Below are 24146 nucleotides of genomic sequence, written 5' to 3' on the forward strand. Positions count from 1 at the left end.
ACAGAGCACTCATTCATATTGAAAGATGTCCTTTAGCCTGTTTCCTTAAGATAGCTTTCAGTGCATTACCACGTCTTTCTCTACTGAGCCATTCAATAAAATGTACTTTAGATAATAATTACAGCTAAACATAGAGTTTGAGTGCTTAAAATTAAGAATTTTTTTTTATCAACGTCCAATATTAAAATGGCAAAATAGAGCATTCAGATGGTCTTCTGCATACAGCCAAAACGATTACTGTATAAATAATGTGGGGGGAAAAAATGACATTATGTCGCTCTGGATTTAAGCATTCTGAAAATAAGAATCTCTCCTAAAATTCCGTTGCAAGCAAAACAGGAGTGAGCAGCAGGGCTGCATCATTTAAAATCCACAAAATAATCACCAGGAGGTTATTTCATGTCAGAAAACTTAACGTGCATTTAGTACCTCAAAATATTTCTTTAAAACGAAACAGCTACTTGAAATCGCAATAATCTGATTGACAGATAAAATAATTGCTTTAAAAACACTTCTGAGTCATTTTGTCCTTACCTGCAGGCATGAACCATTACTGCATGCAGCGACTGCTCCATTTCCTAGCACAGACTTGAACAAGGATCACATCTATCTTACAGAATGTGACTAATTGGAGGATTTGCGATTCCTGAGCTACTTTGCAAAGGACACTCCCTTTCCACATAACAGGACACGAAACGCTTCACCAAGTTATATTTCCTATGCATTTACACTGAAAAGAACCCTTTGCAACCTGCAACGGGTTTCCTGCAACACAACAGAACCGCGAGGTCTTTAAAAACGGATTTAGAAATCGAGATGCTGTTTGCATGACAGTGAAAAGGAGCGAGGTCTGCAACACCAGCACACACACACCAGCAGCCTGCTGTAGCATGATCTGCATGCTGCAGCCCCGTAGGCTTCGTTAAGGGAAAAGAAATCGATAAATCTCTGCAAAAACGCACAAAGCTTAACCAAAAAGAGAGGTTCGATGGATACGGTACAATAACCAGCATGCAATACGTAAACAATGCTAGCAAACTTGACAAGGAAAAGCAAAAAGCCCTGCGCCGCTGCTTGGCAATGCTACACCATGAACCGTTCATGCAAGAGATGCAGCCGTACCTTTCTGAAGAGGACGACTTCTCAGAGTTAACTGACATCAGCAGCTCAGTCTTCTGCTTGATTTCTGGAAAAATCAGAAAATATTCACAACCGAGACCGCCTGCTCTCGCTTTCCAAAAGTCTTATTAACCAAACGCTGTTCTTTGCCTAAGCCCTTTTGTTCGGGAGGAGGCCGCAGGAGCCACGGTGCCTGTGCGAGGGCCGGCCCAGCCGCGCTCTGAGGGGACGGGGCGGGAGGCGGCGGGAGGCGGCGGGCCGGCCCGGCCCGCGCACATGACTGGGCACGGCGGCGGACGGAACCATTCCGCGGGCGGGGGGGGAGGGGGGCGCCTCTCCGCGGCGGGAGCCCGCGCGGTCACCGGGCCAGTCTCACCGCGCTGGCCGCCAGCGGGGGCGCCCAGGGGAGCTTCTGAGGGGAGAAAACCCCGAAACAAAGGATTTATGGCACGGATTCTGTCCCCGGTTAGTTATCTAAACTGTACCGGGCACCCTCGAAAACCTCCAGATCAAAAGCCCTGAAAAATATGGCTCTTTGAATCATTTTTGTCACAAAGAATGAAGTATTAAATCACTACTTGCATACACGGGTCAGAAATCGAACGTGGAAAACGCTACGCACACCCGGGTTTTATTTTTTCAATGCCCTGCCTCTGATTTCCTCCAAATTGACTCTGAAAAGTAGTATTTCAATTTAAAAAAAAAAAAAAAAATGTCTCGCGATTACCAACCTAGCACTTGTAACAGCGAAGCGGAACCACCCACCCGGCTGACGGCGCCGCGGCCTCACGGCTGCGCCAGGAACCGCCCGGCAGCGCCCCCCGGCACGGGCGCCCCGCCGGCCGCCGCAGGGGGCACCTCGCACCCTCCGTCCCTCGATTCCACCAGATCCTGTCACAGCAGAACCGAGAGGCTGCCGAAAAACGAATGCGCCAGGAGCTCCGGAGTCCAGACGTCTGTGACCCAAAACCCCCCAAAGAATAACGTCACGGATGCGAGCATCATTTTAGACCCCATCCTCGCGGGAAACCTATGGACATCCTGGTAAGACCTGTGCGAGGTTAAGATGCTGTCCACTTGTTCACAACCGAGGTAAACTTCAGCTATTTGGGATTAGCCATGCTACGACAGCAGAGCTTAAACCTGACTTATTTTCTTTCTTGACACACATTTCAGACACAAACCCTCAGCAATTTCTGCAAACAGAAGAGAAACAAATATTGCTTGGTTTTGTTTGTTTTAAACCAAATTTTACCAAAACACACTGCCCAGAGAAACCTCCAAGAAGAATCTCAGTTCTCACATACAAAGGAGATGCTTCTCAGAGCTTTCAAAACGTATCTTTGCAACGTCAGTATGTCCACAACTGGCTCAAGTGCATGACTGCAAGGGCCATGCAAACCTTCCTTCACCGCTGCCCATCCCAGGCAGCAGGTGCTCCCGGGAGCCTTCTCTGCCCACGTTCCAACACAGGCACAAGTTCAGCTGCCGCAGGAACATCCAGGCTGATGGCTGGAAATCTCCCAGGTTCTGGGCAGCTCCAGAGCTGCAGTGTGCTCGAGATCAGCTTGCTGCTCTTGTGTCTTGGACCTCATTACTGAAAGTCCATAGCAGTTCTCGCTTAGGCCATGTGCATCTTTCCCTCTGTGCCTCAGCTCTCGAGCCATGAAGAGGAGATGACAGCATCACCTAAACTCCCTGGAGTACTGGCTTTTTTTCAGTTAAAAATCATGATAAACATCTAACTGTCTCATTTTGTACTCAGTGCAATCTCAAAAATAGCTTTTAAGTAACTTATAGCTGTACAGTAGCTAAGAACTGAAAACATTGAATATCCACCCAATCACTGAAAGACCCGCTCATGTTACAGTAAAAACCTAAATCTGGTATGTCATTAAGACCTATGTTGTCCTGCATAAAGGCTCCACAAACAGCTTTACTACCCCTTCATTTTCAACTATAGAATCACACTGTTAATTTAAACCAGATTTTTAGTGCAGTGTATGACATCGGTGCTGATCATACAAATTATGCAATGCACTGTATATATTGTTACTTATTTCAAAGTTTGTTTTAAACAAGTAGGGGAAGGCTAACCCTGTAATATTGGGTTATCATAAGGCAGTGCTTTCCAACAAATTTATGTTTGAACTGTATGAAGGCAGTGCAAAAGATCAAATAGACCAAAGAACAGTGGCACAGTGTGACCAAAAACATCTACTGCAGGACTCAACCAGGTATTCAGAGCACTGCAAAAAGACCTCTCTGAAAGAGATTGCCTTTAAGAAAATTCAGGAAAAAATTTGACAAGTCACTGAACATGGAATACTTCATTTTACACAGGTTAAAACAAAGTATATGTACTTTTTTCTTAAGGACCAGCATACCTGCAATTCCTTATGGATTCCTCTCTTCATACTGTGACCTGCTATGGTTCAACAAGAACAGGATGCTTTGTTACACATTGTGATAACACATTTGTGTTATCAGTAGTAAAAGCTACACCACAGTAATTTTTGTAGCATGGAGAAGACTAAAGGTTTGGACAGCATTGTGGAGAAAGCTTATCCCTTTAGTACCCTAATTCTGCTCCACTCTCCCCACCCTCCCCCCCCCCCACCCCCTTCTGTATGAAGCAATGTTAGAAGGCAGCTCTCAGTTGCTTACCCCCACTTTTAGACAGAGATAAAACTGATTATTTGGAGATGCAAACTGAAGTTCATTTTCCCTATCGAAAATCCTTGACGCTGACTGACTAAGTATGCTCCTCGATCTCATAATCCAACAATTTTTTTAATTCCTTCTGAAGATTCTTAACCCTGTTAGAATTTAAAATGGATTATATAAACAGGTATTAACAAGGCAGGATTTTATGACAAAACAAAATCCACAGAGCTTGGAATAAAGCGATCAAATGATCCATTCCATAAGCAAGCCTCCAGACAGGCCTTTCAATGGATGCCTAGAGATTATTACACTTACACGTTATTGCTAACACACAACAAGATGTTAAAAATAAAATCTAAGATGTAAGTTACTTCACTGCAAACGAAGTCCTTGGATGTTCTAAGAGATGCAAAGACATTTATCTCTGATGGTATTCCAGCACATAAGTCAGTTTTAGTTTTACTTTTGGCAACAAGGATCTATTTAATATAGTGATGAGTAATTTAAATAAAATGAGACTTCAAAGGAAAAAAAAAAATCTAGCATCATTAATGAGTGTTCCGTTCCACAATTCAATAACACTTCCATTACAAGGTTGTGGAGTTTTTCTTTCTTTTCCCTCTCTGCTTCTCTCTTGTCAATTTAAAATATTTTCTTATTTGGGATTTACCTGTCTTTTGTCTCTGCTGAGACTTTTGGAAGTGGACCCATTTTGCTCATTTTGAAAAGCCAGTCTGTACCTTTACACATCCATACTGCACCCCAAGATCAGGCTGGTACCACCATTATCACTCCTGATACAAAATTGATCATGGAAATAAAATCACCAAAATAAGACAGATGAGTTTTACACAATGTGCCTTTTAGGCCATGAGACAAAAACAGCTGCAGAAACAGCAATGTTATCACTTGTTTATTTTGATTATTTATAAATTACATATCCAGAAATCTGGGCTCATTTACAGAATTTATTAGAACATATAAATTGCATTCCAAGTCCAAATAAAAAAAGAAAAAAACCTTCCAAATTGTGGTTACCCTACCACCCACTCAACCAGCATTCACAGCCCAGAAGAATGCAAATTATAGCAATATTTGTAAAACGTCAAGTAAAAAAAAAAGAAGAATTAAAAGTTTTACAGCTGAGCAGTTCTTCTTGAACACCTCTTGGTTCGAGCCCCTCCAACATAACACAGAGAACTAACACTTTTGGTTCACCTCAAGTGCTGTGGCACAGAGGGAAATGCTGGGCAATTTAGGACCAAAACCCATTATGGATTCAAAGAACACCACCTTTAATGACTTTTATGTGTTAATTAGATAGTTGTATTGAACAGCACACAGACGTACAGAGAACCTCTACTTTGTGAGAAAGCACTTATGTTCTCACTGAGATTTTTGGACTGTCCTTATTTCAGAGGCAACAAAGATGGCACTGTACGTAGAACCACATCCAGACAAATAGATGACAACACTCTGGCTGAAAAAAAAGGAAAATTTGTGCCTGCAAATCCCAAAGCAGCAACTAATACAATACGTTTTCCAAGCTACAAAATAACAATACATCCAGGTATGGGCAGCAGTATCATTGCCACCAACTCCTCAACCATTCCATGTACTTTATCAGCCCACACTGAGTAATTTTACGTTGTGTACAGATCAAGTGGCAGACAACTGGCTCTCATCCAAGACCTGAGCGAAGCAGATACACTAAGTCTCTAAAGCCACACTATTCAAGCTACGATTGAATGAAAACAAAAAACAAGCTCAGGAAGTCTCTGCACTGCCCAAAATGGCTTCATAATCATCACGATTTTTTTTTAAAAAAACCAAAGCAAACTAGAAACTAGCATTTTAGTGGAATCTGTGCTCAAAATTATTTTTTTTTCTTAGCCTAGTTATTTGTCTCCTCTGAGGTGTCCAACTGTAGGTTGTGGGTTAGATCAGAGAGAAAAGCATCAGAAAAAGCCAAAATGGGAAGGGATCTCCTTTAGAGAGAGATCATTCACTCTGCCAAAAAAAGAGGAGACCAGACACTTGGAAAAAGAGAGGAGAGCCCTACAAAGCAAAGCTGGCAGTTTCTAAACTCAAAGGGGATGTGTAAGAGAGCATCATGCCAAAGGCTCGAAGGAACAATGTTTCCACAACAAAACTAGAACGAACTATCTCAGAAAGGAATAAGGGAAGAAACTCTCCAGACAAGCCAAAGAAAGGAAGCTATTTTATTTCAATAATGTGAAAGAAGAAAAAAAATCTGATATCAGAATTGATAACATCTGAGGAATATGTAATCTAGAAAAAAGTACAGGGGAGCAGGTCTAGCCTGTAGTTTTGTTTGTTTTTACCAGTAAGAAAAAAAACCCCAAGAATTCTCCACAACAAAAGGAAAAAAAAAAAACCACCAACTAGCCACTGCTTAAGCACAGATGGAAGAATGTGGAGAAGGTATACAACACTGCATAAATTGTTCCTATGACATATAGGTAAATATCAGTCACCACTATTTCAAAATCAACTGACAAAAGTCACTGTTTCACTACAAACTTAATCATGTCTATCGCAAACATTATCTCAATGGTCTACAACACGTTCGTCAGCGAAGATCAAAATATCTTACTGACAGTACATGTATTAAATTTATCCAGGGCAGAGAACCGCTGTTCCAGAATGCAATTAATACAGCTTTTTTTTCCCCCCTTGTGGGAGCAAGATAAGAGACAAAGTAGTAGCTAAACATACTAGCTTCAATTTATTGCCAAGTAAAGCCCTGCCATACAAAATTCCATACGTCTCTTTTAAAATAAAAATTATACTAAAAATATGCAAAAAACCCCTTAGTTTTTAATTAATAAGTGGGCTCATCCACATGTTTTATTAATCTAGCCTGATATAAACTAGCAGGTTCAGTGGCTTTCTTCCATTTTCTGCGCAGCATATATGTTAGAACACAAGCTCAAGATGCTTTTAGTCTTTCTTCTACAGTATCTTCAAACACCTCCTTCCCCATCAATATCCATCCTCGTCTATTCTGTTGTCTCTTCCTTCTTTACATCATATTAGTGCTACAGCTGCTTGGATCTTACATTTTGCCTATTACAACACTCACTATGCTGTAAATTGACTGGACTCCCAAATGTTACTTGTAAAATAAAGAATCCTGCTTCCCAAATCCTATAGACAGACCTAAAAATATTATGCAAAGCAAATTAACCAAATGACCCATTCTAAGTAAATTTTCAGCCTTGGAACTATGAAATGCACATAGGAACTTAGGTATTACTAACATGATTTTATGTGGACAGATCTATGTTTAGAGCTGTGGATAGCTGTTGTACAAGTGACATCCTAAACAGTACAAAAGAAAGCTAACAAATCAAAATTCTCCTGATGAGGCACTGTGTAACACAGGACAAAATTAGGCAGATTTACACAAAACTTGAAAGGTTTGCTCCTTCATCTCTTTTAATTAATGTACTTTTAAAATAAGAAATAGTCCTACAAAATGAACTGCTGGAATGACAGGCTCTGGTACCAGGGGTTTCAAAATGGCACAAACAGAGCAATCCTAAATCTGATCAACATGTGAATAATAAAGGGTATAGTATGGAAGCACAAAGAGTATAATTACCCTAAAATAAACAGTTCTTCCAGATGTTACTGAGCTTTTGAATCGAGGAAAAAAATAGTAGCTTTATGGACTTCTTCAGGTCTCATGCATAATAGTCACAGCAATGCAGAAACACAAGCCAGTGACTGCCTCATTGAAGAGTAACTGACAGAAAACCAGCTGTTTGCAATCTTCTGTTGGAGAGATTACATTAATATTTTTAGTATTATTCCTCTTCAGTATCCTAAATAATATTTCTGCTCAGGGCATGAGCAAATTACAATAGAACTTTTAAGGTTATGCTGTACTTGCAATATTAAAATCACCGTTTTAAAAACCCATTCACTTCAAACTGATAAAGCTAACATCCTCCTTTCCTAGAGGGGTGCAAAAAAAAAAAAAAAAAAGAAAGTCAGTAGTATCAAAATGCATAGCATTTTAAACATTTATGTAAGAGTCGTGTTTTAGCTACTGTTCTGAATGTAAAAGTATGTTTTAAAAAACACTCCTCCATCACACACACAAGTAGTAGAGACTGGGTATAAGACACGAAGTGGAGCACAGATCCTTTATTTGTATACACTGCACGAGTCTACACACAGGCATCAGCTAAAGCTGGGTCCCACTCAGCTTGGCAGGTATACATAATAGGAGCCAGTACCTACCCAGGGAAAAAAAAATATTCTAGAAATAAAGAGGAAAAACAGTATTTCATTTTTCCCTTGTATAAAGGGGAAGATGAATTTACTCAGTATTTACAAGTACCTCATGAGGACTTAATGTTAACAATACCTAATGTTTTTTGGTTTTTTTAAGGAAACTATAGGTTACTATAGGAGTGATCTCCTACTGACCTCAGAGATAACAGAAACACTGCTTTTTCACTTCTCTGATACACTTAAAACTCTACTGGAATCATCTGCTCAGGTACTTTAAAGAACATATTCATAGTAATATCACTGTTATCTTTCCAAATTGAGTTTTCCATACCTGATCTGAGGTTGAAAAACAAGATTTTTACAAAATATTCTGTTTTCCTTGAAAATGGCCGCCACCCCCCATTAGTACCCAAGAGATAAGTCTACCCCAATTCTCAGACAGACATCTTTCACCCAGATGACACTGCTAGTTTAGTACTGTTCTCATTAACACAAATGGAGGCCAAAGCCAATCTGAAAGACAGTGTGTATCTTTAATGCTCACTGTTGCCTTGTTTTCGTAAAGGAAAATGGAAGATTATTCATTGAGAACTTACTGAACAATGCCATTTTATTCAAGAAAAACAGCAACACTATACTATCATTTTAAAACTTTGTTTCACTGAATCTTCATAATGAGGAGGACACGGAAATACACAAGATACACAAAGGAATGAAACATGGTAGGAAGGAAACACAAAGTGCAGATCTTGGGGTGGAAACCAGAAGCATGAGAACATCCACCATACAGTCAACTTTGCTTCTGCTTCTCAAAAAGGGGGAAAAGCAGACAAAATACTTAGATTAACTTGCCTTTTACTTGTTAAAATATTTAGTTTCCAAATACATAAAATATAAAGCCAAAGTCACATACTTAATACCTCTGAAGAATTTTTAATAGAGTCAAACTCTTGAGTTTCTTGTTTATGTTTATATATGGAAATCTTTGAAGGAAGTTTGTAAATAAACTTGAGAAAGCATTGAGCACTTAAGAAAAGCATTAAGATATCCTACTGTTACTCTAAATATGGCCCATTATAAACCCAGGGAAACAGAACTACAGTTAAATGGAACTATGCATTTGAATTTCTTTTAAGTCACCCACCTAACTTTAACTAAGCCTTGTTGACTTAATCTGGCATTTGATCTTTTGCCAGGCTGTACTATTCATTAATGAAGTGCTTACTGAAACACAAAGATGACATTAGAGGAATTCATTCTGGTAGTTCTCCTGGGTCTGGCAGCATTGGCTGTACCAGATGCATGCCTAACACCAAGTTGTTCCTTTTCCCTCCCTCCTCTCATCTCAGCCTAATAACCAAGTCTGCCCAATGTTTGTTTGGAAAATCTGTGGTTGTACAAAAAGCCATTCTTCAAAGAAAAAAAACCCACAAAACTTAAACTTGCATAACTACCTATCAGATTAAATACCAGTAAAGCACACCAAAGAAAACACTTTTAACCCTAAATTTGACTGTGCCTGTTATTTTCTAATTATTTATATGTCTTCATATTATTTATGTGTACCAACATTATTTATATTAAAGTGTTTATATCATTTATGTCATATTAACTTTATTATTTATATGTATTTAACCTTCACAAGAAGGATTTTGTTTGGAGGGGACAGGGACAGAGTTGAGAATGTTCCTTAGAATTGCTGGAAAGCAGAAAGTTTATCTGTAGAAGTTTATCCACAAAAAAAATATAATAATTACTAAGTACGTTAAAATGTATCCTCCTGTTCTTTTTTTAAAATCAGCTGCCAATTGTACCCATTATTAGGCAAAATACATCTTCATATGGGAACAGTTGTACATAAGGTAGCTAAAGACAGAGTGATTTAAGAAGCTATTACTCTGTTAGTTAAAACACAATAAACGATTAGATGTGTTTTCCAAACCTTGTCTAGGGTGACCCAAATGGTTTGCTGAGTGTGACTGATCAGCTTTTCTGCCAAAGCTGAAAGAAATTCAACCTCTGGCATAATGATGGAGTGTTAATTTTTTCCCACCCTCAAACTACATCACTTCTACTATCTTTACTATCTTAACTCACTAGACAGAATGGATAATTTCTGGTTTCTAGTCTGAAATATTTCTAATATATTCCTTTTACAATCTAGTGTACAATTGTTACTATGTTAGGATTTTTTCAATAACAGCATTTTCTTTCAAGTCTACAATTGGTCTAAATGCTTTAAGTGCTATTCAAATCTTCAAATACTATTATTTTTCCACTCATTTGTTACGTGCTTTTTCTTCAAAATTCAACAAAAAAATAAATTGCTTTTATGTTGCGGAAAGACAAATTAAATTCCAGTCTTAAGAAAAAACAGGTTTCTATTCATCCAAATGAGTCAAGAGTATGTTACCTTTTGAAGACTAAAGCAATGACTCATAAAATCTTGCACACGCTCTGATTCCTGCCTCTCCTAGGAGATGAAGCTACATGATTTACCCAAAAGGATTAAACTGGGTCACAATCATTGAATACATGTTATAACCTTAAAGTCCAGGTTAGAATTTCCCATTAGCCTCAGTTTTTATTATCATCCACTATTCTAAAAAGCTTTATGTTTTTACTTTTTGTTAGAAGTTTTACATTTAGAAATCCTTATAGTAGAAATACTTTTAAACTGAAATATTTTGACAGGTTATTCACAGGATGTTTTTCAGTATGTTCTGTCCAAGTTTTTATAGTGCAATCACCACCACAGTTTTGCAAATATTCTTGCAAGGATTTCAACATTTCTTATCCAGCAGATCATCAGGCTCTTATACTCCTTGAATTCTCAGCTCTAAAGATGATATTCTCAGCTCTGTTCCTCTAGAACAAGATATGGGTCTTTCTTCTCCTTTCCTGGCCTTCTTATAAGAGGACAAACAGTTCTCAGAAGAAGCTCCATCAAAAAAGTATGTGCCATCCTGAGCACAAAGCAAGCCAAAAACCTCTCTGCTTTAGCAGTGAGTCGTGCCCTACTGGTACATGGGTCCCACATGGTGATCACCTTACACAAAGCATAACTCTTCAGGAACACAGGGAAGGATTTCCAAGTTGTCTCTGTCAAACTTCAGTTAAGATGTTTATTGTTTACAAGGAAGGAGATGAGGGGGGAAAAGGCAGAAACAAGTGTTTTTACATGAAGAAGGAATGAGAGCATCTGTGAAAGACAGCAGGAGAAGCATCTTCAGCAGTCATTAAAACTGCCAAAACCAAGATACTGATGGTCAACTGTATTATGCCACATTCACCAAACAACATCCAATATTCCTTCTGGTTTTACCTACGGCTTCTTCATTTCGACACTGTACAACTCCTGTGTAAATAAGCCTGTCGATGTCCACCATGTGTAGTCTATGTTCTGCGACTCACTGGCACCTTGGAACGAAGTATTAAGGCTTTGTCTCACAACAACCTTCCCAATATTACAACAGACCTTAAAATTCCATATTCCACCAGCTAGCCATCCTTCAATATGCTCTTTGTAGTTTGTTTCTTGTCGAAAAGACAACTGAAGGACCAAAACAAACTCCTGAAGGACACCAAAATCCTCTGCTAGAGCCTGTCAGACCAGCACCAGTTACTGCAAAGAAAAGGTTTTGGATCATGGCACCTGTACACAATGCCTTTGCTATCACTGAGGCAAAGCACACAGCTGGCTGAAGAAACAAAGTGAAACCATCATCACTTTCCATCATCTGAAGTGCACATGTGCTAACTGTAATCATACCTGCTTCCCCTACATTGATCTGCCTCCCTGCTACCATAACTATTGCCAATGAAAGCAAAAAACACCAACATATTGCACAGAAGGAAATCATCATCTATCGTAACGGACAACCAGTGGCAACAATAAATCTGTAACAATTGTACCTAAGAACAGCTCTGATTCCCTGTTAATATAGCGCTTTTTTATTATTTTATAATATTATTTTAGCTAACTAAATAGTTCTACCTACTCTTAAATTACAACTTGATCAAGTTGTAGATCAAGCTTTTAGAAACAGTTGAAAATTATTAGTGGAGGTAAAATTGTAGTGATGACATTTTAAACATGCATGCAGTGCCCACGAAAGGAGGAACCTTCTAATTATATTTCAGGTGTATTTCTCATAACACCATTTTCACTCTTTAATTGCCAGTGTCCTGGATTTACATAGCAGCATGAAAAGACACTGGGGATTTTTCTGTTGGGCTTCTCCCTAGCTATGACTGGACATAGTACTAGTAACACTAGAAAGTATTTATTTAAACTGATACAAATGTTAAACACCCTAACACTGATAACTTGACACTCAGCCAAAATCTTCAAGTAAAGGACATTTATCTATTTACACTTTCTTTTTTCCAAGGAACAGAAATACCTTTAATGCTTCAGATGCCTGTCTCTGTGAAGTCTGAGAGTAACTACAGTATAATACATATACATACTAAATACCTATCATTGAATATACAGAGAAAGAACATACTCTACTCACAAAAATGAAAAGAAAAAATATGAGCTGCTTCCAGTTAACAGAGTGCTATGAAAGTCTTCTCGTCCTGAAGACTTCCATCAGAAACATTTTTGAATTTATAGATAAAACATACAACACACAGACATGCAAACACATGTCAAAATATCCCTTTGCTTTTGCTCTGTTCTTTTAAGAAGTGAGATGTTGGTATTATTTTTTTTTAAAGCAACATTATACATATGCAACAACAATAAATGATTGGAAAATAATCTGGAGAAATATCTACAAACTTTTACTGCAAGATTTGAGAAAAAAATAAATAGAAAAGATTTTTAAAATGTTATCTCAAAAAATTCTGGCCGCTAGAGACAAAATTTTTCCATAGGAAAGGAGGGAATTAAAACTAACCACAAAAGTGGAGGTATTTATATAAAGCAGAGGTCTGTCCAGACATGACATCTGATATTGCAATCAGTAAAGCTATTTACATCTTGGCTGCCTTTTTTTTTTTTCCCCTCTTAATGTCTCATCTAAAATCATATCATCATCAGCTATTGCTGATGAAAAATTCCATGTGTGCTTTGCTGGTCTGCAAGCCTACCTCTTGAACATTAAGACTTTCAAGATATTTTTTTCAGCTCTACCTTTTTTCTTTTCACACTCTCACCCCTCCGCCATCTGACTTCCCCATCACTTACTCAGCAATCACAGGAAAAACCCAGTATTGCTTTGTCTAAAAGCTGGCTACAAGTAGTTTCTTCTGCAGTGAAGAAATAGTGATGTAGGTGGTAAATCATCACTACTATTCACTCTGCAAATGTGTAGTGACCATCATTCAGTAGCTAGTCATGGTCCTTCGTTACCTCCCATCTTCTCCGACATTGTATGAAGCTGATTCTGTTGAGCGATGCTGCTAAAAGCGTAGCAGTACGTCACTCAGCCTTCTCCTCCCCTGCAACCCTACCAGATTCCTCTCCAGGTCTCAGCCCCAGTGGCTAGCATCTGATGAGTCATCAAATTATGTCACCTACACATGTCCATACCCACCCAATTTCTTCTTCAAACCATAAAGTTAGAACTCCTATACATTTTCCTTTTTTTCTTGCCTACATGAGCCGAACAAAACACCTTGACTTCACTGTTGGCAAGAAGCATCTACAAATTTAAGATCTCAGCAACATAGTCCTAATTTTGGCAGCCGTTAGAGCAACATTTAAACAATACACAATGTTGAACAGATTGCCAATAGTGTCAGTTATGTCTTTCATAAAAGAAAAAACCCTACCAGAACCAAAAGAAACACTGTTTAAAAAAACTAGACCAATGCAGATAGTCATAAAGACACAAAAGGAAAAAGAAAATTGAAAGAAAAAACAGATTGGCAGGTAATAGTCTACCTACTACTTCAGGTTTTGCTGAGGGCTCAGAGAAAGGGTCCATCTTTAGAGCATTCCCCTTTTTATAAACACAGGGGGAAAATTGGAAACTACATTAAATAAAATAAAAAGCCTCATGAAAGAGCACTGGAAGCTAAATTGTCTGAATTCTCTTCCAGTTTCACTATCCTGTTCATTATTTTCTAAAGTGTCTAAGTTTACAGTCATAGAAGATATGTGCTTGAAAATCAGATCATTCAAGTTTCAACAGGACTGGCAAGTCTAGCCCAGACAAAGCCTACCGATGATCATGCCATGCTGGCTCCCTTATGGTGAAGGAAACACACTTCAAAGATTTTATGTATTTTTAAATGCCACTACTACTTCACCCTACTTACAGGAAAACTAGAATATAAATAGATTTATATAATCATTGTTTGCTCCTGATGTTTAACAACCATAATGAGATACTTTTATATATGCATAAAAAGGAAAGAAAAAAAATGAAGTAATAAGCAGCAGAAGAAAAGCCAATCTTACAAGACAACTCTAAACAATGTCATTTTGTTAAGGTGTAAGAATCACCAATTTACCTTCAAATATTAATTAAGAACTAGAGGAAAGAAAAGAGATGAGAAAAAGTTGGGAGACAAGGAAGCAAAATAAAATTAGCAGAAATCACTGAGAGCAGAGAAAAATCAAGCAGGAGAAAAATAAAGTAAAAATTCTAGGAGAAGGGAATAATGTTGAGAGGGAGCAAAGGTATGTTACCAAGGTGAAAATAGATAGCTGAATACAGACAAAGAATTATGAGAAAGCTCAGGAGAGTGTAGGAAGAAAAGCAAACTAAAAAAAGACAAAGACTAAATCTTGCAAGGGAAAACACTGAATGCAGCAAATGTGCTCAACTTAAATGAGCTGATGTGTGGTTGGTTAGAAGAAGCAAAGCAAGACCACTTTGAATATTTTAAGGAAGATCAACGTGTGCTCTCCTCTGCACTGTCTACACAATACACCAGAATATATAATAGAAAACAATACATCCTTCCTTTCCTCCCAAAAAAAGGGACATGACAGTAAGCAGGTTACTACTCCCTGCACCTTTGCACCACTCCTACTCCAAGAAGCAACTAAGCAATGACAAGAGCAGCTGAGGTAGTGGCAGGTCCATGAGTTGTATCCAGCACTTTACACTTAAAACTATGTTTTGGAGGTTCCTATATATGGGAAAATAGGATAAATTGAGTACACCAATTTTAAAGGAGTCCAAAGTATATTTGGAGAACCTGTAGCATCTGCTTATTTACATAAGAAATTCTGCTTTTGCCCATAAAAAAATTGTGAATAAAGCAGCAGAATGACATCATGAACAGAAAAAAGTAAAATATGCATTTAGAAACAGGTTCTTTTCCAGATTTTTGTTTATTTTTGCTGTTATTTTTCATACTTATTTTAACAGAAGACGGGAGAAGAGCTTGCTTTTTTTTTATTTTTTAAAAATACGCAACAACCCCAATTGTTATGTTAAAATTGGAAAAACTCCCAATCAACATGAGTCATCAAACCACTCGTCCAACAATAATACAACAGCAAGACTTAACATCGCCCTGGTTTATTTTCACTTAGAAATATCAACAAGAGAAGTGACTGAAAGTGATAAAATATTCAGACTTGCTTTATCCCCCAAGGATAATTATTACAATTATTTTCTTCCTTTGTTAATCTGCTTCAGAAAGCACACAAGATGACTAGATAAAGAAAAGGCCAGATCTAGAAGTGTGTAAGAATTTGTAAATTAAATTATATTACACTTGGCTATGTCCCAACATCCTCTTAAAATTCTAGCTGGAACAGTTTCAGAAACTACCAAACCCAGCGTTTGTAGTGTATAAATCCCTAGCGTACTATGGAGATCATTGAGGACATCAGCATTAATTTTGAAGAGAGAAGAAATTGCTTTCCTACGGTGACAAGTTCCACTGACTTAAGAGGCATGATAACAATTTTCGGTCACTAACTTTTAGACAGCTTAAATGAACTCTACCTGTTAGTGTCTACCTCTGAGTTATCATAGGCTCCTTTTGCCATAAATGGGGAAATGGAAAGTTCAGAACAGAGTTAATCTTGTTAGTTGGTTAATCTAATCCCAAACAAGGTGCATCCCCCCAAGGGCCAGTGGCTCTTCGTGATAATAATGAAGTATGGGTAACCAGATGAACTGCAGACATCCACAAGAGGTCAGGTGAATCTCATCCTCACTGATGCAGGTAGCTGTATCAATGCATACAATCTTCACCTATTTAGTTACCAATTCCCATTTAATTTGATTTAATGTGGGATTAAAATATCATTTAACATCACCCTTTGTATATTAATTACACCAACTCACTTTCCTTCCATAAGGTATAAACAGGGATGGAAGGCTGTGGCTTTGATGGGTTTTTTGTTTGTTTTACAGTGGAATCACTCAGATGTTCAAAGATGTTTTTTAAATTGCTATTATTCATTGCATTCCATATATGATAAAGGTTAGGAGCAGCTACTACTATAGCTACATTAGCACATAAACCCCCCTATGTAAAAGCAAGTAATCAATCATACTAACATTTATTCTACCTTAGAAAGAACGTGGATATGACAAAGTTTGAAGACAGGAAAGGCACAACAAATCAGGGAGAACACCAGTGGAGAAAAAGTGAAGCAGTTACGAGTTTAAAAAAAAAACTGAAAGAAGAGTGCACAGGCATGTTGGCTGAGAAAAATAATTTTTAAAAAAATAGACAGGGAAAACCAAACAAATTTCTGCTGTATTTCATTCACTCTCATGTTACATTCATATTTGTGCAAAGTAACACAGAGGCTAAAAATTTTAGAAATAAGTATTATGGCAAGATAAACAATAAAGTACACAACAGCACGGGGAAATTTAAGTAGTGATGTAACTCTGCTTAGGCTGATAAAGTTACACGGGATAAGTTTAAGTAGATATATTTGTGAATTAAGAGATACATAGGGGACTATAAGAACACTTTCAGCCCTATATTGCTCCAAATCTCTGTGCGTATGAAACTTCCAGTTATCCATCCAAACTCTTAAAACTTGGGACAGATATACTAAGGACCACTGCAGAATCAGTATTTTTATTTACTGACCTAAAGAATTTAAAATTTCAGTGGGGATAAATATATTATTATTGTCACCAGCACAACAAAAGAGCCATCAATGCAGCCACTATATTGTTGCCAGAGTGCAAGCACTCTAAAGCAGATATGGCCAAGCAGCCCGTGTTCTGCAGCCAGGGCTGGGCTCTGAAAGAATATGGATATTGCCACCATTATAGCAACCATTACTGACCCTTTTCAACTCAGTTGTGCATTTTATATTCTTTTTATAAACTTTGACACTAATACCACATTATGAGTTAATGTATGAACGTGTGAATTAGTGTGAAAAGACAAGGATTTAGACACACAGCAGGTTCAAGAAACAGAATCCTCAAATTGCTACTCATTGAAGACTTATTTATCTTACAGTAGGGCATATTTTAGCAAGCAGCAATTGAAAAGTGACTGAACAGAACAGTTATACAATAGAAGGCTTAGTCCTGTAACCATTCATTGAACTAAGGCTCTAACTTAAGAAGTGTACTAGAAGGTGGCTGAATGATAGAATAAAAATGAAACTTCCACAATCCAAGCAACAGACAAGAGGGAAACAGGCCCATGAACAAAGATAACACCTTCTGCTGTGCAGCAAAATCTGTCCCAGAGTGCAGACACACACAATCTTTCAGTTCTGACTTACCACTTTTATTATAAATGTTTATACTGAAATAAATCGTGCAGATGGTTTAAAATATAGGTAATATACAGTTAAAATTCAAGCCAAAAGTGTGATGATTAAAGTGAAAATATCACCCAAATTGTAGCTCACTTTTATTATTCAACCACGTCACAAAGGGTAAATTATTTTATTCTGCCAATTAACCTACAGTGTCAGAACATCTAAACCTCTTTAAAGAAGCTAACCAGAGGCCGTCTAGTGACAGCACCAAGGAGGAGGGTAGGCTCACATCTTGCATACTGCCATGCATATAGTTGGTACCAAAGCGAGCTCAAATACCCCTACGTTACACTCCTGACAACAGTGTACACCTACTGAGTGTCCAAGAAAGTACAGTCTTATGAGATACTGTTAATCAGATTTTTAAAATAAATAAATAAAATACAACCATATTCCAACTACTTCCTGTGCATTTCTGGCACAGCACCCACAAAACACAGTCAACTGGAGGATGATTCGTTTCCCTCTACTTCATTTTTTTTTTTTTTACTTTTACCTCTCTGAGATGAGGATATCAGTGTTTTACAAAATGGCCTGAAATAGCAAAGGGCTCACACAGGCGTGGGATTCTTAGTCACTACAAGGTTACAAAATACCAGAAGTGCCTAACTATTGGGTATTAGCCTTGACCACTTGGTCCTACTTGCACAGTCTCAGTATAGAAGCAATTGGGGCAGAGCCTATTTTAGCTCTTCTGTCGAGGTTTCCTTTACTGACTACTTTTGTTTGAAAGCCAGGGCAATATTGGCATGTTTTCTGTCACTGCTTAGAGTTATATTTCTTTGTTCTTAAGGTCTTTCCTCAAGCAAGAACTTTTGGCTTAAACTGGTTTCTCAACACCTCCTGTCATACAAAGCTCTCGCTTTCATCAGTATGCTTTGAAGAGGACCTTCCTCCTCCCTCTTGTCCTTGGGACACCCACCACAATCACATATTCCGGATAGCTGCCAGTTTCACAAATTTTGCTTTAAAGGTTTGAAAGTTTACAGCCAAGATTTGGCCCTTTGCCAGTTAAAAGGTTTTTGGAGAGGCTAAAACTGACACAAGTATGAGGCTATAAAATATAACTGCACTTAGGCCATACAAGGCCAGATAAAACCCTGCACATCACCAGCTGCTAACACATGCCAAAAGCAAACCTGTGATCTGCATGTATTACTAACACATGGTGTTATTAACCACAATCCCAGTTTATGCCCTCCGGCAGGCCTTTACTCATCTTTCCTTCCTCAGTTGTGAGTACATGTTCTTAAATCATGTCAATGATTCCTTTTTTTTTTTTTTTTTGCCTTGCCCTTAGACTATTTTTGTACACCAGATAGACTGTATGTTTTAAGCTGCATGTTAACCTCTTGAGATCCACTCAGAAAGAACATGCTCAGAGAAAACATGTTTCATACTAGTTTCCTTTAGATTCTGTGGGAACATTAATAAGAGAATTTTAAAAGGATATTTTCTTTCCTCAAAGACGGTACAGATTATGTAGTCACAGCAGTATAAAATCAGAGACACACTTCTGCCAAAATCTGAATATGAACTGGAGATTAAGATCAATCCTTTAGTAAAGTCTGGAGAAAAATCATAAATACGGATTAAAAATACAGCAAATTTCTGGCAGCTTCTATCAGGCAGAGTTCATTTTCTCAAATAGCTTTGTTACACTGTGGCATTGCTGTGAGTAGCTCAAAAACCAGAGACCTTCTACTGAATTTGAAAAGAATATGTAAATGGCTATGTAGCAACTAGGAAAACAAATGTGGTGAATAGTTGTGTTTTCAATTTTTCAACACAAAGCTATATACCCCACACAGCGGCCTGGAAAGATTGCTACTTATCAAGCATTATTCAATTCAATTTGTCTGACCCTCTCAGTCAGTTCAGCGTTTTCCAGCTTTGAAGATCTCACAGCAGGTTTCATCACAGGTTTCCAATGCTGAGACAAGAACCATTCCAGCCTTCCTGTAACAATAGAGCTACACCAGCTCTCTGAAAGAGGAGGACTTTTTTATCACTGACCTAAGTTCTGCCCTGTAAGACTCATGTTGACAAAACACAAGTTAACCCTTAATGAAAAGTTTCAGCAGTGTGGTGGAGTGGAAAAAGGGCTGAAATCAACGTTTTATTGCAGTCTGTGTTTAACACTAAATCCCTCTAGTAATCTGTTACTTAACAGTTTGCTTTACTGTTTAAAAAAAATCATTAGTCATCTTTTTCATTCAGTGTTCCTCAAGGCAGATTGATTATAATACTGCCTTGCCTCTCTTTGTAAGCAAATGCTGTAGAGGACACTTGGCACCCATGATGCTTTTCTTTCATCTCAGATACTGTATGCATTTCCTCAAAAAACTACGATCATGCCCAGTATCAGGATACATTTCTGGTTTACTGACATAGTTGACAAACTTTTTTTTTTTTTTTTTCCCCAGTGACTGTGGAGAGTGACAACTGTCAGGGAGATGCTCAGATCAAAGTCTCCCTTTTGAGGGCTGTCATACTGTCTTCCAAATAAAACCATGTAGGTTTCTTCCTTTCATCATTTTCAGGTATTTTTTGGACCTTTACAAAGAAATGCTAGGGTAAGTATGCTCCAAAGACATATCCGCATTACGATATTAATGCTGTTTTAAGATACATTTTCAAGCCAAGTCCTTATTTTTATCTCCTTGAGCATCATAGCCATGGAGCATTTCTGACAGACCTCAAAGCCTCCTAGAAATCCAGTTTTCCACATTCTAGCTCCAACACTGTTATCCGACCCAGAGCTCATAGTGAATGATGAGGCTCCTATTTACACCAGCCAGAACATCTTACATAACAACAAAGTATTCTTATAGTGTTTACATTACATTAGCCTCAGTTAGGGTTAGAACATACTGTTCCATACAAAAACACAGAGACAAGACTGCTTCCCTGAATGAAGTTTACAGACTAAGAATATGAGAATACCATGGGAGAAGAAAAGGCAGGTATGGGGAGATAAAAGCATTTATAAATGTATTGACACAGGCAATGTTTATAATTAGAGTAATGCAATTGCCAACCATATCCATCATCCCAAGTCTTTATGGGTATGATGGCAGAAATGGCTAAGGAGAAGACTGAAGCAGCTACAAACGCTGGTGATGAAGGGTATTTAGAGGAAAAGGAACACCACAGGAGGAAGAATGGAGCATTTACAGGAGATAAAGAATGAGTGGGCAAGGCTTACAATGTTGACAGATATGAAGAGACAGACAATGCAATCAGATTTGCACATGAGGGAGGAACACAGTGGGCAAGTGCAGATAACAATAAAAAAAAAAAAAAGAGCTGGATCAGCTTAACCACTAAAGTTGATGAAAAAATTTAAAAAGGGTACTTTGATCAAAATAAGAAATATAATACATTCCACATGCTTCTTGGAAGGACTCAAACGGATGATCCTGCAGTAATCAGGCTGGCTGGATGAGGCATACGTATTTTTTTTCTCGCATAAATTGGTCCTACCCACTCAAGAAGCTGCCTTTTAGCATATAAATATATTTTTATTGCTCCCAGCCTCAATTAAGATGCTCTTCTGCATTTTGTATCTTCAGTGATAGCATAACATCAAGCACTCCGGCCTTTTTTTTTTGTTAATTTATTTTTTTAAAAGAGCTTTTATGATTCCATATTAACATCACATAAAACAAACTGGTAGTCTAACACAGTTGTATCTGCAAGTTGGTATCTTTAGCAGCACAGTGTCCCGTGCTTTAATTAATATTATGGAAAATACAGAATCTTGAAGGAGAAAGGATTGGTAACCTCTTTGCTGTAATGCCTCAGAGCAGGAATATGAAAATATTATGAACTAAATTATTGTGTCTTCTAGAACCATATACTTTAAAATACCTTCCTCTCAGTTGTTGTATGATGTCATCAGGATGACAAAACTACACCGACCTCTTAAATAAAATGTACATTTCTTCTAAACCTCACCTGAACTCTGTATTTACTGAATTATATGCCTGCATGGTAGGTTACTAGTGATATCTCAGTAATACTGTTTAACCTTTAAAACACTGGTGCATACATTTAACACAATCTATATCTGCTTTTTGCCTCCAAGTATGCAGCAATATGGAGAGACTGCTACAGTATGTTTATATTCTAATGTCTTTCTTGATTCACACATTTCTGTTTCATGAAATGGGTAACTGCACAGTGTCACTGCTAGTAATTATCAACAATATCACACGACCAATCAACATTTCCTTTCTACAATTGATCCCAAACCACAGAAGATATTAAATTACTCAACTAGCTCTCCAAAAGACAGTTACACATCTCTTCTCTTGATTCTTTGATGGCACTAGAGATACATTTACTCTGTAAATGTATATAGGAACAGCTTTTACTCTGAGTCAACTTTCAACGTCCAATGCTACCATAAATTTCTCTACCTAAGAGAAGAGGGCTCTAAACACTACTTCAAGGACAAACTTTGCATGCAGCATTTCTAACTGAATATGGCTTGCCAATTCACACAAGACAAATGCTAAACAACAGCTTTACATATATATGTATAAAAATCAAAGGGCATACACTTAATGATTTTCTATAAACAAACAGCATCTAATAAACAACAAAGAACAAAACTTTTTTTTTGTCTACCGATTGCTTCTCATTCTTGAGCAGAAAGCCCTATTTCAAATTAAGTCAAATTAATGGAGTCTAATGATCTTGTAGCATTATCGCTGTCATACACGCTACCTGCTGAGAACAATCTCCGAAGACCTCAAATTGTAATAGTCATCAACACATGGATGAGATGGCTCCAACTCTCCTTATCATCAGGACAACACAGTTCAAGTTCCTCGCTTTTCTAGCATCAAGGCAACTGATTAAAACAAGTTCCATGAAACTAACTGGAAGTGAGAAAAATTATGTAGAATTAAATTATCAAACTGTTGAGTTTTAAGTGCAGCCGTCAGAAATATCAAAGTTTTAGGGACACCTGCAATATTTATTTCAAAAGCTTTATGTAGATTCTGCTGGCTTTACGTTCACATGTAGTCTGTATACAAGCCTGAACCTTAGAATGACTCACCTCTTTGATGAGCTTTTTAACTGAGCAGGGTATTTAATCCCATTAAAAATAAAGAAGGTAACTAAAAAGGCAAAAATATAAATTCTAAACCCTAATGGGATAGGGTTTCACAGGATAATCCTTTCATATTTGTAGATCACTGATCAAAACATGCAGGACCACACTTAAGGGCATTCATTTTCAAAGCAATACCTATTGCATTTACTTAAAAATAAGTGGACAACTGTACATTTAATCACTACAATCCAAGAATATAATAATGAAGAAGAATTATAATTCTTTTCAAAGAAAGGGATCACAAGCAATCCCCAGACTTGCGTTTGTGCTTGAGGTATTTTTCCATATGGGAAAGACACACCTCAAAATTCAGAGCTGCTGTTACTGATGAGGGAATTCATGAGTTAGCCTGAGTGACGAATGTCCAGCAGGGCCTCCCGAGCCCTTCACTTGAAATTACTTCCTAGGAGGAGGCAAATGAAAGAATATAAAACCTACTAAGAGGGTAATTTAAGAGAATGCAAAGTATTTTTCTCTGTTGGAGGGCTGGCAGGTGGTGAGCTATCACCATGTTCAGTATTATTTACAGGAAACTATTACAGAGCTTATCATGATCTAAAATACAAGTTACTACATCAGGTTTAAACTCCTGCAGAATGGAATACATTTATAGGAAGAAAAATGAAACAAAAAAAAAAAAAAAAAGAGAGAGACATCACCCTCAAAGCTAAAACAAAGAACACATATACAATACACAACAGCTTAATGCATCTCTTATCTGGCAACATGCTTGGGTTTTTTCTTTCTGTTTAAGATGACAATACAGATTTTGACAAAGCTAGAAACCAGCCAGGATTGAAGCAGAAAAAGTCCCTAGACAAGACACTGAGCCTTGGAATGTTCCCTGGCCAAATCACTACAACTGTGCTTAGCAACTGCCTAGTCAATACCAGCCTGTGGATGCCATTCAGTAGTGTCACGGTGTGAACAGTTTACAATTCAGCCTCAAACAGGATGAAGAATTTCTAAGAGTGCACATAACTTTACATTGCTAACTGCTGATTCAGTTAAGAGATTCTTTTGGGTTTGGTTTTCATACTTTTTCACCTTTGCAGAGTCACAGGAAGGGGCAGGAAGCAGCTAAGAGCACACAAAAGTGCAGCTGCTCTAAAACGTATCATAACCATTTGTCAAAGGAATTTCAAACACGTGCGTAACACCATGCAATCCTTGCCCAACTGAGTCTTCCTTATACTAGTGGCCTGTGTTCCAAAAGCTGAAATCAATGCCCACAGGGAGATCTTTCAG

General features: G+C 37.8%; 1 protein-coding gene across 4 annotated transcripts in view; it reads right to left on the bottom strand.

Annotated features, from left to right (window-relative positions):
- The window catches only part of SRPK2 (SRSF protein kinase 2), a 148252-nt gene that overhangs the window by 98698 nt on the left and 25408 nt on the right, over positions 1-24146 (bottom strand). Inside the window, exon 2 of one of the 4 annotated variants that reach the window (XM_040594001.1) lies at positions 1123-1186. The exons of the other annotated variants lie outside the window; for them this stretch is intronic. Coding sequence (XP_040449935.1) covers positions 1123-1160 — 38 coding nt within the window. The 5' untranslated portion in view covers positions 1161-1186. The remainder of the gene's footprint in view (positions 1-1122; positions 1187-24146) is intronic. 4 annotated transcript variants of the gene reach the window in all.

The sequence above is a fragment of the Falco naumanni genome, chromosome 5, assembly GCF_017639655.2.
Source record: "Falco naumanni isolate bFalNau1 chromosome 5, bFalNau1.pat, whole genome shotgun sequence".
NCBI lineage: Eukaryota > Metazoa > Chordata > Aves > Falconiformes > Falconidae > Falco > Falco naumanni.